This window comes from Amblyraja radiata, chromosome 20, assembly GCF_010909765.2.
Source record: "Amblyraja radiata isolate CabotCenter1 chromosome 20, sAmbRad1.1.pri, whole genome shotgun sequence".
NCBI lineage: Eukaryota > Metazoa > Chordata > Chondrichthyes > Rajiformes > Rajidae > Amblyraja > Amblyraja radiata.
Window position 1 is genome coordinate 21,839,144 of NC_045975.1, and position 16,760 is coordinate 21,855,903.

Here is a 16,760-nt window from a genome sequence, read left to right on the forward strand (position 1 = left end):
CCCCTCACCTTAAAACCTATGTCCGCTAGTTTGTATAGCTTGCCCCAGACCGCAAGAAATTGCAGAGAGTTGTGGATGTAGCCCAGCCTGTCACACAGACCAGACTCCCCTCAATTGACTCCATCTACAATTCAGGTTGCCTTGGAAACTGGCATAATCGAACAATGTAATCAGCAACCTGTGTCACCCCGGTCATTCCTCCTTCTCCCCGCTCCCATCGGGCAGAAGGTACAGAAGCTAAAAAGTGCGCTCCACCAGACTCTGGAACAGCTTCTTCCACTTGGTCAGGCTTCCAAATGATCTTTCCAGGCTACTGTCTGATTCATCTCTACCCCATTGAGGACATTGGACTTTTTCTCTGGAACTGACGTTCTACTATGCTGGTGAACTATATTCTACACTATATCTTCCCCTTTGCTCTACATACTGTACTTGAGTTTGGCTTGATTGTATTTATGTATAGTATTATCTGATGTGATCGGAGAGCATGCAAAGCAAAGCTTTACACTGTACCTCAGTACACTTGACAATAAGCATTCACAAAGCAGGGGAAAGAGGCACGCTTTCACATGCTTCTCAAACATTGGACAATTGCATTTCATTTGTTATGTCAAACAACTCAAATTCCCTTCTAAGTTTCTTTTAATTGATTAACTTCTTCGGAGAAAATTGCACTTTACAAAGTAGTTGTAGATTTTGGAGAGGAGGTTTCAGGATCTATGGAAAGTTGCTAGTTAAATGCAGCACAACATTTAAAAGACATTTGGACAGGTACGTGCATAAGAAAGATATAGAGGGATATGGACCAAATACGGGCAAATGGGACAAGCTTAGAAGGGGTTAGTAAGGATGAGTTTGGTTGAAAGGCCTGTTTTCGTGCAGTGTTGCACTATAACCAAAAGTGAGCAGATCTGAATTAATTTATGTTGTTTTATTAATTGACTATCCAGACTTGTTTTGAGGCATATTTTGTAAAACAAAACTGACGAGAGGGAATCTCATTGAAACCTACCAGGTAATGAAAGGCCTGGATAGAATGGATGTGGAAAGGATGTTTCCAGTAGTGGGAGAGTCTAGGACCAGAGGCCACAGCCTCAGAATAAAAGAACGTACCTTTAGAATGGAGATTTGTAGGAATTTTTCAGCCATAGGGTGATAAATCTGTGGAATTCATTGCCGCACTTGGTGGTGGAGACCAAGTCATTCGGTATTTTTAAAGCAGAGAATGACAGGTTTTTGATTAGTAGGGGTGTCAAAGGTTTAGGGATGAAGGCAGGAGAATGGGGTTGAGAGGGAAGAATAGATCGAATGGTGAAATAGATGTGATGGGCCGAATGGCCTACTTGTGTTCCTATGGTCTTATGGTCACTGTGTTCTCTTCTCTTTGTTATTCAGGTTGACGTCACCTGGTTTTATTCCAACTGTTTGACTGACACGTGTGCATGTAACAGAGGTGGGGACTGTGAGTGTTTCTGCACCAGCGTGCTGGCATATGCTCAGACATGCTGCCAACATGGGGTTGCAATTGACTGGAGATCTCCAAACATCTGCCGTAAGTATAGAAACTTCAGAAAGAAACGTTGGATTGCTCACGGCTAGAGAATGGTTCTTAAGCAGTGACCCAAGCCCTCCAGTCTTTTTCAGACTGAAGAAGGATCCCGACCTAAAATGTCACCTATTCTGCCTGACGCACAGAGTCTAGCACTTTGTGTCTGTCGTCGGTATAGACCAGTACCTGCAGTTCCTTCCCACACCTCCAGTCTTATTGTGTTTAAGAAGGAACTGCAGATGCTGGAAAATCGAAGGTACACAAAAATGCTGGAGAAACTCAGCGGGTGCCTGAAGAAGGGTTTCGGCCCGAAACGTTGCCTATTTCCTTCGCTCCATAGATGCTGCTGCACCCGCTGAGTTTCTCCAGCATTTTTGTGTACCTTCCAATCTTAATATCCCTTTAGCACAGAGGACGTGAAATTTTAGTTTAGAGTTTTAGTTTACAGTTTTAGAGCTACAGCATGGATACAGGTCCTTCGGCCCATTGAGTTTGTGCCAACCAACGGTCACCCATACACTAGTTCCATATTATCCCACTTTCACATCCACTTCCTACACACCAGGGGCAATTTTGCAGAAAACAATTGTCCTACTCACCGGCATGTGTTTGGGATGTGGGAGGAAACTGGAGCGCGCGGGGGAAACCCACGCGGACACAGGAAGAACGTGCAAATTCCACACATTCATTTGTTTGAATTTATATTTGAATGTGCATTGACATTGTATTCATTTATTTGAATTTTGAATTCTCTAAATGGCAAAAAACATAATTTTAATGACTTTTCTTCTTCATTTCAGCTTATGACTGTGAATATTACAACAAAGGTAAGATTTATAATATCTGTAAAACAGAACATTGTGTGGTTTGCATTTATAAGACTTGCTGGGATGAAAAAGAGGACCAATTGTTTGGACAAGCAATTATTGTGCTTAATCACACAAGCTTTCACGGGTTATAAAATGTCTACCGTGCATGACCTTTCCGTTAAAATTTGGAATAAATTATACTGCATTTTCTGGAGGCTTCAGTTCAACAGAGAAATTCTTTAACTAAGTTAAAATACAGAGCAAAATAATAGTTCTGCACATACAGACCAAAACATACCTATTTCTTAAAATACCTCAGCTGCTTATCATGTAAGACCTAGGCCTATAGGCCTAGGCGATATAGGCCTTTTAGCCCACCAAGTCCGCACCGACCAGTGATCACCCCGTATTCTACCATTATACAAAGGGCAATTTACAATCTTTACCAAAGCCAATTAACCTACAAACCTGTTTATCTTTGGAGCGTGGGAGGGCCCCGGTGAAAACTCATGCAGTCGTGAGGAGAACATACAAACTCAGTACAGACAGCACTCGTAGTCAGGATTGAACCCGGGCCTCTACCGCTGCACCACTGTGCCACCCGGTGGTATGACTGTCAAATGTGAAAACAAGGGAACATTGTTTGAAGAACAGGGTGGAACAACTCAATCTGGAATCCCCATGTAGAAAAGCTACTGAATCATCAACGTCTTCCCCCCTAGAGGGGGCTAAGAGTTTACTATATCTGGAAAGTTGTGGAATAGAATATCTCATCATGTAGATCTTTTCTATTTTTAAGTCAACAAATGATTCTTAAGGTGACTGAAAAAATAGTTTTCAAAAATTGATTCAACAGGGTACATAGTCAGTACAGACAGACAGACTAGATAGTCGGCACCTTTTCCCAGGGTGGAAATGTCAAAGATGAGAGGGCATAGCATAAAGGTGAGAGGGGCAGAGTTTAAAGGAGATGTGCAGAGCAAGTTTTTTTTTTTAACACAGATTGTCAGGGGTGGTGGTGGAGGCAGGTACAATAGTGGCTTTTAGGTAGTGGATCAGCGGCTTTTAGACAGGCACATGAATATGCAGGGCTGAAGGGCCTGTTCCTGCACTATACCTTTCTGTTATGTGTTGAGCTACTTGCAGTTTTATGAAAACAGTACCGCCCTTTTATAAAACTTTTTTAAACAAAATCGTTCCATCATCCCCCCAATTCAAGCATATGCTCACTTGTACACGATGCCTGGAGCGCTGGGAAGGAAGAGCTTTAAAAGGCAGAGCCACAGATGATTTTTAAAAAATCAACAATTTATTTGAGTAACACAGAGCAGAGGTGCAGCTGGTAGAGCTGCTGCCTCAGGGCACCAGAGACCCAGTGTGTGGTGTTTGTACGTTCTCCCTGTGACAGCGTGGGTTTTCTCTGGGTGCTCCGGTTCCCTCCAACACTCCAAAGCCGCACAGGCTAGTGCGTTAATTGCTGGTCAGCATGGACTCGGTGGGCCACACTGTATCTCTGAAGCCTAAAGGCAACCCGATGCAGTTGATGTTTGTATGCATATGTGAATTTTCTAAAAGTAACAAAGTGCATCTCTCTTCTGCTCTACAGTGCTGGGGAAGGGGCCGTACTCGCTGGTCACTTACTTGGACGCAGGTACAGTGGTGGCCGCCGATTTGTTGAGCGGGACTGTTTTCCCAGCTACAAGAGAAATTTCCATTCCAGGAGTGGTGACACTTTTTATGCTGACTCCAGGTCTTCACTTGCCCAAGCCACATGGTAAGCAGGTCCAAGTCTGACACACTTGACAGTTTGTACGCATCCATCTCTGTACATTTGCCAAAACGCAACGTTATAACTAGCTGTTTGCACCCTAGAAATATCTCGTCATTGTTTTCACGTTCAAAAGCCACAAACATCAAGAGGTGAATGTAAAAAAAAAACAAGCAATTAAAACATTCTCGACATAAAAACCAGGAAGGTAGAAAATAGTATAAATTAATAATATCTATAGTTTTAGAGATACAGTGTGGAAACAGGAACTTCGACACACCGAGTTCGCACCAACCAGCGATCACCCGTACACTTGTTCTATCCCACACACTAGGGGCTATTTGTAGAAGCCAATTAACCTACAAACCTGCAAGTCTTTGGAATGTAAGAGGAAACCGGAGCACCCGGAGAAAACCCACACCATCACAGGGAGAACATGCAAATTCCATACAGACAGCACCCGTACTCAGGATCAAATCCAGTCTCTGGCGCTGTAACGCAGCAGCTTTACGGCTGCACCACCGTGACACCCTCAACTCTGTTCTTTTATCATGTCTGTTGTTACTCCTGTCATTGGCTGCTTTCATTTACATACAGCATCTTCACATCTTCACATTTTATTGAAAAGAATATTGTAGTCAGGATCGAACCTGGGTCTCTGGTGCTGTAAGGTAGCAACTTTCCCACTACGACATTGTGCCACCCCTAATCGTTTAATTGTTTTTCATTTAAAGCAAACCTCTCCACTATTCAGTCACGATAATTCACTTATGACATTTATGTAGAAGTAATTTTCTCCAGCAATAAAGTGATGTTCCACTCTCCTCATATTTAGTTTTTTTCTTAATCTTCTATTTGTTTACAACAGATGTGTCACTAGTCTCCCTGGAAGTAGCTGACAAACCAAACTATTTTCTTCGGACTCGATTCGATGGCAGTCTGCACATAAGTAAATGGGAATTCAACGCAACGTTTCGAAAAGAGGCAACGTTTAAATTCCACAAGGACGCGTGGGTCTGGGGATATAACGCCTTTGAATCTTACTCAAGACATGGATTTTTCATTCATCTTGCAAGTTCTACTCTCCATCTGTTGAAATACAATCACTCCCAGGGTTTCAGACATGCTACACTCTTCCAGCTTCAAGGTGAGCAAATGATTTCTTTGCTTTATGAAAGTTAAATAGGTTGGTTGTTAGTGAACAAATCTTTAAAGTAGGAACCAATTGTCATACTCCATTGAATACATTCTGAAAACCCATGGTACTGCAGATGCTGGAGTCTTCCATAGAACTTAAAGTGCTGGAGGAACTCAACGGGTCAGGCAGCATCTCTGGAGCTCATGGATGGGTGACGTTTTGGGTTGGGGCTCTTCTTCAGATTGATTAGGGTGGGGGAAGATGTCTGGAAGAGAGGAGAGGCAAGACAAAGCCTGATAAGCCATAGGTGGATACAGACGAGGTGGGTTTATGATAAAAGGTCACCAAGTGCTAGAGGAACTCGGAGAATCAGGCAGCACCTCTGGAGAACATGGACAGGCGGGGTTTCTGGCCAGGACCCTTCAGACTGATTGTAGTGGAGGTGGGTGGGTGGGTGGAAGGGGAACTGGAAAATGGAGTTGGGAGCGGGACAAAGCCTGGCAAGTGATGGGTGGATACAGGAGAGAGGGTATCACTGGCAGATGGGTGGACAAAGATGAGAGAAGAAAAGGAGACAAGGTTGTAAGATTAGGAGAGAAATGGAGTGAGATATAAAGTCGGGGAGGCACTTGGGTGGAAGTAGATGGGAGACGAGAGATGAAGAAAGTGGGGTGGTAGAGTGGGAGAAATGGGTGCACATTGGGGGTGGGGTGCACAGGAAAGAAATGGGGGAATAAATAGGGGGTGGGGGTGGTGTTCCGTAGAATTGGAGAATTCAATGTTCATATAATTGGGAAAGAGCTGCCAAGTCTTGTATTCCGAAGATGTTGATGGGCAAAGCCTTATTTTCACACTGATTCTCACTTAGGAACCTTGTAATCTAATGGGAAAATAACAACAAATGTCATGTTCTGATTCTAGGCAGCTCGTTTTCAAACACAGGATAGACCGGAACTCTAAAGAGAATGATTATCAAGGAAGAATAAAGACACACAGTCCAATTTCAAGCGATATAGTTAGATTTGGCTGATTTTACTGATTTTAGATGGTCAGCCATGATCATATTGAATGGCTGTGTTGACTCGAAGGGCCAAATGCCCTACCGATGCATCTATTTTCATCAGGTTAAATATATTTGCTGCACCTATTTTAAAGTATGTTTAAAATATTGAAACAATTTTAAACATTTTAAAATATGCTTGCTGCAATAATAATCCAGGTTTACCTCACCTTTACTATTGCTTGCACCTTGGTGATGAAGTTATCAGACTGTTCAAAGTCGCCCAGAATATGGGAATCGAGAATCAGAGGACACAGGTTTGAGGTGAGGGGGGGGGAACAATTAAATAGGAACCCGAAGGGTAACTTTTTCACACAGAAGGTGGTGGGTGTGTGGAACAAGCTGCCAGAGGAGGTAATTGAGGCAGGTAGTATCGCAACATTTAAGAAACATTTGGACAGATACGTGGATGGGAAAGGTTTAGAGGGATGTGGACCAAACTTGGGACTAGCTTAGATGGTGGACACAAAATACTGGAGTAACTCAGCGGGTCAGACAGAATCTCTGGAGAGAAGGAATGGGTGACGTTTCGGGTCGAGGCCCTGCTTCAGACTCGATTCTACCTTCGATTTAAACTAGCATCTGCAGTTCTTTCCTACTAGCTTGAATGGAGCACCTTGGTCAGCATGGACGTGTTGGGCCGAAGAGCCTGTTTCCCTACAGTATGACTCTATGACTGATATCCAAAGTCCTGGACTAATTTGCAGACATGGATTTGAATCTGATTGTAACAACTGAGGAATTTGAATTCAATGAATGAAACTAAATGCTGGAGTAAAAATCCAGCATCAGAAGTGGTAATCATGAGGCAACTGGATAGTTGGCAAAAAATAATTGGATCGTAATGTCCTTCAATAAAAGATAAGAAACAAAAGCTGTGGTCGGCTAATTTGCTATTTATGGCAGCACAGCGGCGAAGCAGTAGAGTTGCTGCCTTATAGTGCCAGAGACCCAGGTTCGATCCTGACCATGGGTGCTATAGGGTGACGTTTGTACGTTCTCCCTGTGACCATGTGGGTTTTCTCTGGGTGCTCCGGTTTCCTCACACACTCCAAAGACATGCAGGTTTTAGGTTAATTGGCTTTGGTAAAATTATAAATTATAAATAGTCCCCAGTAAGATAGTGCTAGTGTACGGGGTGATCGCTGGTCGGCACAGCCTTGGTGGGCCGAAGGACCTGTTTCCACGCATTTATCTAAAAAAAAGAAGTTTGTTGAAAGACAGGATTTGGTGGAGCTCTGTTTTGCTCAAAGTACGGTGAGGAATGTCATGTTTACGCAAAGAGCCAATGTTTAGAGGAACATGGGGCAAATGCAGGCAGGTGGGACTAGGGTAGATGGGGCATGTTGGCCAGTTTGGGCAAGTTGGGCTGAAGGGCTTGTTTCCAAGCTGTGTGACTATGATTCTCTATGACTCCAAGAGAAAAGAGCAGGTTCCATCTCTACAAATATGCTAGAAGTACCATTTGTCTTTATTTGCATTATTTTTTTAAAATGCAAGAATCTTGCTCTCTAAGCTGCTGATCTATCCTATGCCGGTGGAAAACTGAAACAGTTTACCTCAGCGATGGGATCAGATCGAATGATTTCATAAATCACTGCATTCACGGAATCGGGTATCAGCATTTATATAAGCAAAGCACTGTTGCAGTTGGTTCATTTGCCCAGCGCATTTCTTCGGCACAGTCTCGGTCTAACATGCTGAGGCAGTACAAGTGCACGCTCTATAAATACAGCACCATTTGTTTAGGTTAATGGAAAAGTTACAGCAGCTACAGAGTGGAGAGGCAAAGGCAGATTAAGTTTCATGCTGACTATTTTACATGCCTGGCATATTAGATCAGAGATCATGTCCAACTGGGGGAATCAAAATTCAGATGAAACCAAAATGAAAGGAAAAGAATACTAAGAATATTTTTAATGGGCTAAAACCCTATTTTGCAGAGAATTAAAAATTACATTTTGTTGAATTGATGACATTATGAATTTAATTTTAATTAATTTACTTTACTTTAGATTTAAGGGAGATGGGCCCCGAGGCCCACTGAGTCCGCACCAACCAGTGATCACTAACACTATCCTACACACTAGGGGCAATTTGCAATTTTGCCAAAGCCAATTGATTTTCAAACCTTAGTTTAGTTTATTGTCACATGTACCGAGGTACAGTGAAAAGCTTTTGTTGCGTGCTAACCAGTCATCCGAAAGACAATACATGATTGACCTGTACGTAAACCTTTACATCTTTGGAGTCGGGGAGGAAACCAGAGAACCCAGAGAAAACCCACACGGGTCACGGGGACAATGTACAAACTTCATGCAGACAGGATGGAACCTGGGTCTCTAGGCAGCAACTCTACCATTGCATCACTGTGCCGCCTCTCATCATTTGACAGTTCATTTGTTGTTTAAATAAACGAACTTGTACTTGCATAAAATCATTCCCACCCTGACCTTTCTGTCCTGGGACTCCTACATTGCCAGAGTGAGACCACACACAATCTGGAGGAACAGCACCTCATATTCCGCTTGGTGGCTTACATCAGAATGATATGAACGTCGACATTTTGGGTAACTACATAACTCTCTCCCTTCCAAGGTAAGCATATATATAATCAAACCTTTCCTATCCAAACCATAATTCATTTCTTGCTTGATGATATATAAGCTTACCTTGGAAATATCATTATTTTATGGTGGTGGGTAAATGGAACGAGCTGCCAGAGGAGGTAGTTGATGCAGGTACTATGACAACACTTAAAGGACACTTGGACAGGTGCATGGGTAGGAAAGGTTTAGAGGGATATGGGCCAAATACAGGCAAATGGGGCTAGCTTAGATGAGGCATCTTGGTTGGCATGGAGTTAGGCAGAAGGGCCGGTGTCCATGTTCTATGATTCTACAGAAGCACTAAAAAATATATATGTGTGTGCGCTTTTATAGTCATATATATGAAATTGCTCACAAACTCACGGATATCAAACACTATAGAATATAAATATTCTCCAGATAAATATGATTTTATTTATCTACATTTCATGCTGCCTCAGCAAGGCCACCAGCATAATCTAGGGCCAGTTTCCCCCTGGTCACTCCCTCTTCTCCCCTCACCCATCAGGTAAGAGGTACAGAAGTGTAGAAACGTACACCTCCAGATTCAGGGACATTTTTCCCCCAGCTGTTATCAGGTAACTGAACCGTCCCATCTCCAACTAGAGAGCGGTCTTGATCCATCTCATTGGAGACCCTCAGACTATTTTTAATCAGACTATACTGGATTTTATCTTGAACTAAACATTATTCCCTTTTTCCTATATCTGTACACTGTGGACGGCTTGATTGTAATCACGTATAGTTTTTACGCCGACTGCACACAACAAAAGGTTTTTCTCTGTACACATGGCAATAATAAACTAAATTAAACTACATGACTTCATCTGCTGAGATCTCTTAAGGTGACTGCCATAAGATGTAGAACAGCACAACACAGCACGATAGCGACCCCTTTGGCCCACAATGTCCGTGCCAAACATGATGCCCAGCTGAACTGATGTCATGCACTTCCATGTGTCCATCTAAAAGCTTCTTAAACCATCTGCCTTCACCACCACCCCTGACAATGCGTTCCAGGACCCCACCACTCTCTGTGGAAAAGAAAAGTTGCCTCACACATCTTCATCGGACTTTCCCCCTCTCACCTTATAACTATGCCCACTAGTGATGGACATTTCCACCCCGAGAGAGGTTCTGACTGTCTACCCTATCTATGCCTCTCATAATTTTATATACTTGTATCTTCTCCCCTCCACCTTAGGTTTTCCAGAGAAAACAATCTGTCTATTCAACCTCTTGCTGTAGCTGAAACCCTTTAATCCAGGCATTTGACAGTTTATTTTATTATTTTATAGGATATTTGTTAAAGAGGCCTATAAAATGGCCACTCATTTTCCCCCACACCCGTGGTTCCAATTTGTCTTTTTGCACCATTGCTTTTCATAGTTTCTGTCGCGTTTTCAAGTACTGACTGGTGGAACTGAAACACAATCAGATTGAATGAATGGCAATGTATATCCAAATCGGAATAATGTGCAGATACAAGGAAAGGCAGAGGCTAGAATCTTGAGCAAAACACAAAGTGTTAGAGGAACTAGAGGGCGGCCACGGTGGCACAGCGGTAGAGTTGCTGCCTCACAGTGCAAGAGACCTAGTTTCCATCCTGACTATGGGTGCTGTCGGTACGGAGTTTGTATGTTCTTCTTGTGACTGCATGGGTTTTCCCCGGGAGCTCCGGTTTCCTCCCACACTTCAAAGACGTGCTGGTTTGTAGGTTAATTGGCTTCGGTAAAATTGTAAATTGTCCCTAATGTGTAGGATAGTGCTAGTGTACGGAGTGATCGCTGGACGGCGCGGCTCAGTGGGCCGAAGGGCCTGTTTCCACACTGCATCAGGATCAGTTCATGTGGATTGGAGGGTAGCTAAGTTTATCCCACTTTTTAAGAAAGGCGGGAGAGAGAAAACAGGGAATTATAGACCAATTAGCCTGACATCGGTGGTGCTGGAGTCAATTATAAAAGATGAAATAGCGGCACGTTTGAATAGCAGTAGCAGGATTGGTCCGAGTCAGCATGGATTTACGAAGGGGGAATCATACTTAACTAATCTTCTGGAATTTTTTGAGGGTGTAACTTGGAAAATGGACAAGGAAGAGCCAGTGGATGTAGTGTATCTGGATTTTCAGAAAGCATTTGATAAGGTTAAAACATAGGAGATTAGTGGGCAAAATTAGAGCACATGGTATTGGGGGTAGGGTACTGACATGTATAGAAAATTGGTTGGCAGACAGGAAACAAAGAGTAGGGATAAACGGGTCCCTTTCAGAATGGCATGCAGTGACTGGTGGGGTGCCGCAAATCTCGGTGCTGAGACCGCAGCTATTTACCATATACATCAATGATTTAGATGAAGGGATTAAAAGTAACATTAGCAAAATTGTAGATGACACAAAGTTGGGTGGCAGTGTGAACTTTGAGGAGATTGCTATGATGATGCAAGGTGACTTGGACAGGTTGGGTGAGTGGGCAGATGCATGGCAGATGCAGTTTAATGTGGATTGCAGAAATTAGTGCTCATTTTCACAAGAGCTAAAACGACCACTTTTCCTCTTACTTTCAATGGTAATCCTCTCTAAAGTCTAAAGTCTAAAAACACAAAGTGCTGGAGTAAGTCAGCGGGTCACGCAGCATCTCTGGAGAACATCGATAAGCGATGATTGAGGTTGGAACACATCTTCAGACTTATTGTAGTGGGGGGGGAAGAAGCTAGAAGAGAGCTGGGGGATGGGGCGGGACAAAGCCTGGTGAGTGATAGGTGGATACAGGTGAAGGGTGTGTTTTATTTTGGCAGATGATCAGACAAAAAGTTCAAAAAGCCTGTTCTATAAATGAATTTGTACTTGATACCTTCAATTGAACATTGTCTGAAGAAGGGCCCCGACCCGAAACGTCACGGATCCATGTTCTGCAGAGATGCTGCCAGTCCCGTTGTGTTTCCCCAGCACGTTGTGCCTCATTTCCAGAAGTTTAGAGATGAGCTCTGTTGTCTATTTGGCTTGGTAACATTGTAACTTGTCCGTGGTGTGATGTCTGTAGGATAGTGTTAGTGTTTGAATTCTTTGAAGAAATAAATAGCAGGACAGCTTTACAGAAAGCCTCTGATAAGGTGCCACGCATGAGGCTGCTGAGTGAGGTGAGAGCCCACGGTATCAAAGGATAGGTACTAGCATGGATAGCAGGTTGTTGGATGGCAGAAGGCAAGAGTGGCTATAAAGGGGGCTTTTTCTGGTTTCTCAGTGACTAGCGGAGTTTCAAAGGGGTCAGTGCCGGGGCTGCTACTCTTCACGTTGTAGATTAATGATTTGGATGAAGGGATTGAAGGCTTTGTGGTCAAGTTTGCGGATGATGCGAAAATAGGTGGAGGGGCAGGTTGTGTAGAGAAAGCACGAGCTCTGCAGAATTACTTGGACAGGTTGGGAGAGTGGGCAGAGAAGTGGCAGATGGAATATAGTGCAGCAAAGTGTGGAGTCGTGCATTTTGTTAGTAGGAATAAAGGCATAGACTATTTTCTAAATGGGGAGAGAAACCAGAAATCGGAGGTGCAAAGGGACTTGGGAGTGCTGGTGCAGGATTCCCAACACCTGCATGTCGAATTGGTGGTAAAGAAAGCAAACGCAATCCCAGCATTTATTTCAAGACGTCTAGAATGCAAAAACAGGGTTATAATGCTGAGGCTCTATAAGGTGCTTATCAGGCTGCATTTGAAGTATTTAGAACAATTTTGGGCACCATATCTGAAGAAGGTTGTGCTGGCTCTGCAGAGGGTCCAGAGGAGTTTAGAAGAATTATCGCAGGAATGAGTACATTAGCCAATGATGAGCATTTGATGGCACTGGGCCTGAACTCGCTGGAGTTAGAAGAATGAGGGGGGACCTCATTGAAACATACAGAATAGTGAAAGGCTTGGATAGAGTGGATGTGGAGGGAATATTTCCACTAGTGCGAGAGTCTAAGACTAGAGGTCATAGCCTCATAATTAAAGGAGATGAGGCAGAATTTCTTTAGTCGGAGGGTGGTGAATCTTTGGAATTAATTGCCACAGAAGGCTGTGAAAGCTCATTGGATATTTTAAAGGTGGAGATTGACAGATTCTGGATTAGTACGGGTGTCAGGGGTTATGAGGAGAAGGCAGGCGAATGGGGTTAGGAGGGAGAGATAGATCAGGCATGATTGAATGGCGGTAGAATTGATGGGCCGAATGGCTTAATTCTGCTCCTATTACTTATGAGTTATGACCTTACGACCCTAGAACAGTGGCCGAAGAGCCAGTTTCTGCATTGTATCTCTAAATTAAATGAAACTGTTCCTTTTCTCCAGAGATGCTGCCTGACCTGCTGAGTTATTCCAGCATTTTGTGTCTCTGTTCGGTATAAACCAACTTTTCAGTTCCATCCAACTAATTTACCAGCTTCTGATGTTAAATCTGTATCAAAAGTAAAATATGTTTTAAAACCCATAATCTGTTGCATTGGATTTTTGCCAATTTTGGGCCAGCTACACTGAGGGGATAATACCCAGCACAATTGAGCAAAAAGATCAGACTCCTAATTTGTGCAAGACAAGGAGTGTACGAGCTCTTAGCAATAATTTGTGTGATGGTTTTATTTAGTTTCAATTCACTATTCAACAGCGAGTGTACAGTATATTTAATGTTATCGTACTATCTCATACCATCATGCAGCTAATAGTCTTACACGTTAATATATTTTATCAGTGTATCGGGGGTATAGCATTGCCGGCAGTAGGTGGCAGCATTTGTGTTGTAGTAGTTACAATGCTCATGTTTGGTCATCAGTCAAAGCCAAGAGTTAAGAGTGTTTTGTTGCCATACGTCCCAAAACGGAACAATGAAGCAGCAGGTATATAAACATAGTATTCAGTACGCGGTAGACACCCTACTAAACCACAAAAAGAAGTTTAATAAAACACAAACACCCAATATAGTGCAAAACCAAACGCAAAGCTCCCAAGTCCCTTATGCAACCCAGGTAGTTTGTAGTTCAGAGTCTGGCCAGAGTTTGTAAAGTTCAATAGTCTGATGGTTGTAGGGAAGAAGCTGCTCCTGAACCTGGACATTCCAGTTTTCAGGCTCCTATACCATCTTCCCGATGGCAGGAGTGAAATGAGAGTGTGGCCAGGGTGGTGTGGGACTCTGATGATGCTGGCTGCCTTTCTGAGGCAGCAACTCCTGTAGATCCCTTCGATGGTGGGGAGGTCAGTACCCGTGAATGACCGGGCAGTGTGTGGTGGGGAAGTCGGTACCCGTGATGCACAGTATGTGGTGGGGAGGTCAGTACCCGTGAGTGACCGGGCTGTGTGTGGTGGGGAAGTCGGTACCCGTGATGCACAGTATGTGGTGGGGAGGTCAGTACCCGTGAGTGACCGGGCTGTGTGTGGTGGGGAAGTCGGTACCCGTGATGCACAGTATGTGGTGGGGAGGTCAGTACCCGTGAGTGACCGGGCTGTGTGTGGTGGGGAAGTCAGTCCCCGTGATGCACAGTATGTGGTGGGGAGGTCAGTACCCGTGTGTGTGGTGGGAAGGTCAGTGTCCTCCTTGATTGACCAGCAACCGATATCCTCTCTGTGTAAACTCCTTACCACTCCCTGTGTCTAATAAAAAAACTTGCTCCGCACACATCTCCTTGAAACTTTGCCACTCTCGCTTTAAAGCTATGCCCTCTAGTCTCTGACATTTACATCCTGGGGAAATGTTTCTGACAGTCTATCCTGTCTTTGCCCCTCATAATTTTATATACTTCGATCAGATCTCCACTCATCTTGATCTGGTACTCGTGGATTGAGCATCTAGTGTAGAAAATTACAAAGATGCACAAATGATAAGTGCTTTACTTTATCTCAGTCCTAACTACTTGATTGTTTATACTGCGATAATGTCTCAAAGGTAACGAATCTTCAGCTAAGGCATCCGAGGATCTATTCGGTAATTATTTTTCAGAACCTAACGTGTTTTATTGAGATCACCTCTCATACTTCCAGTGAATACAATGCAATCTTACTCAAAGCTTCCTCATGGAGTGACTCCTACATGTCACGATTCAATCTGGAAATGTTCCTTGGCACATTTGAGTTCAGGAATTTTGGCAGCTAAATATTATAGTGGGCCAAATTGAACGTGTTGGCCCCATCTATCTATCTATATTACTAAATGTCTGTTCTTGACCGGGTTTGGCCATCTGTGCTGCGATTTCCGAGAGAACGCCGCCACCTACGGCCGTCATTTTTGGCCACCTTGCTCAGAGCCCCCCTCCGCCACATGTGTGCCGAGGATTTTTCCCGTCGATTAAAAATGACAGAGATATTAATGTTTTTACAAAATTCCCCATTCTCTCTGCTGCCCCCGCTGGCGGCAGGGGGGAGGAACTATAAAACCAGGAAGTGGTGTGCCACACAGTCTCTTCAAGATGGAGGAAGGCAGAGGGTCACGTTTCTCTGAGCTGTGAATAACACTGAACACATGTCTACTCAAATGTAAGTGCCAGTGGTTCTAAAGCTTGCAAAAAAATGTCTATTGGTTCTAAAGCTTGCAAAAAAATGTCTATTGGTTCTAAAGCTGGCAAAAAAAATGTCCATTGGTTCTAAAGCTTGCAAAAAAATGTCTATTGGTTCTAAAGCTTGCAAAAAGTGTCTCTATTGGTTCTAAACCTTGCAAAAAGTGTCTCTATTGGTTCTAAACCTTGCAAAAAGTGTCTCTATTGGTTCTAAAGCTTGCAACAAATGTCTCTATTGGTTGAAGTTGAAAGGCACTACTTCCTGCAAATGATGGCTTGGGTGTGGCTTGAAGTTGAAAGGCACTACTTACTGCAAATGGGGGGCGTGGGTGCATTGGCTTGAAGTTGAAAGGCACTACTTACTGCAAATTGTGGCTTGATGTTGAAAGGCATTACTTATTGCAAATGGTGGCATGAAGTTGAAAGGCACTACTTACTGCAAATGGTGGCTTGGGTGCTTTGGCTTGAAGTTGGAAGCACTACTTACTGCAAATGGTGGCTTGGGAGCTGGTTTGAAGTTGAAAGGCACTATTACTGCAAATGGTGGCTTGGTTGCTTTGGCTTGAAGTTGAAAGGTACTACTTACTGCAAATGGTGGCTTGGGTGTGGCATGGGTGTGGCTTGAAGTTGAAAGACACCACTTACTGCAAATGATGGCTTGGGTGTGGCTTGAAGTTGAAAGACACCACTTACTGCAAATGGTGGCTTGGGAGCTTTGAAGTTGAAAGGCACTACTTACTGCAAATGATGGCTTGGGTGTGGCTTGAAGTTGAAAGACACCGCTTACTGCAAATGATGGCTTGGGTGTGGCTTGGGTGTGGCTTGAAGTTGAAAGACACCACTTACTGCAAATGGTGGCTTGGGAGCTTTGAAGTTGAAAGGCACTACTTACTGCAAATGATGGGTTGGGTGTGGCTTGGGTGTGGCTTGAAGTTGAAAGACACCACTTACTGCAAATGGTGGCATGAAGTTGAAAGGCACTACTTACTGCAGATGGTGGCTTGGGTGCAATGGCTTGAAGTTAAAATGCATTACTTACTGCAAATAGGGGCGTGGGTGCATTGGCTTGAAGTTGAAAGGCACTACTTACTGCAAATTGTGGCTTGAAGTTGAAAGGCACTACTTACTGCAAATGGTGGCTTGGGTGCTTTGGCTTTAAGTTGAAAGGCACTACTTACTGCAAATGGTGGCATGAAGTTGAAAGGCACTACTTACTGCAAATTGTAGCTTGGGTGCTTTGGCATTAAGTTGAAAGGCACTACTTACTGCAAATGGTGGCTTGGGAGCTTTGATTTGAAGTTGAAAGGCACCTCTTA

General features: G+C 43.6%; 1 protein-coding gene across 2 annotated transcripts in view; it reads left to right on the forward strand.

Moving 5' to 3' along the window:
• otog (otogelin) overlaps window positions 1-16,760 on the forward strand; it is a 120,491-nt gene that overhangs the window by 59,325 nt on the left and 44,406 nt on the right. For both annotated transcript variants that reach the window (XM_033039001.1, XM_033039002.1), the window contains exons 30-33: window positions 1,396-1,552; window positions 2,350-2,376; window positions 3,965-4,132; window positions 4,995-5,273. In XM_033039001.1, the coding sequence (XP_032894892.1) occupies window positions 1,396-1,552; window positions 2,350-2,376; window positions 3,965-4,132; window positions 4,995-5,273 (631 nt within the window). The remainder of the gene's footprint in view (window positions 1-1,395; window positions 1,553-2,349; window positions 2,377-3,964; window positions 4,133-4,994; window positions 5,274-16,760) is intronic.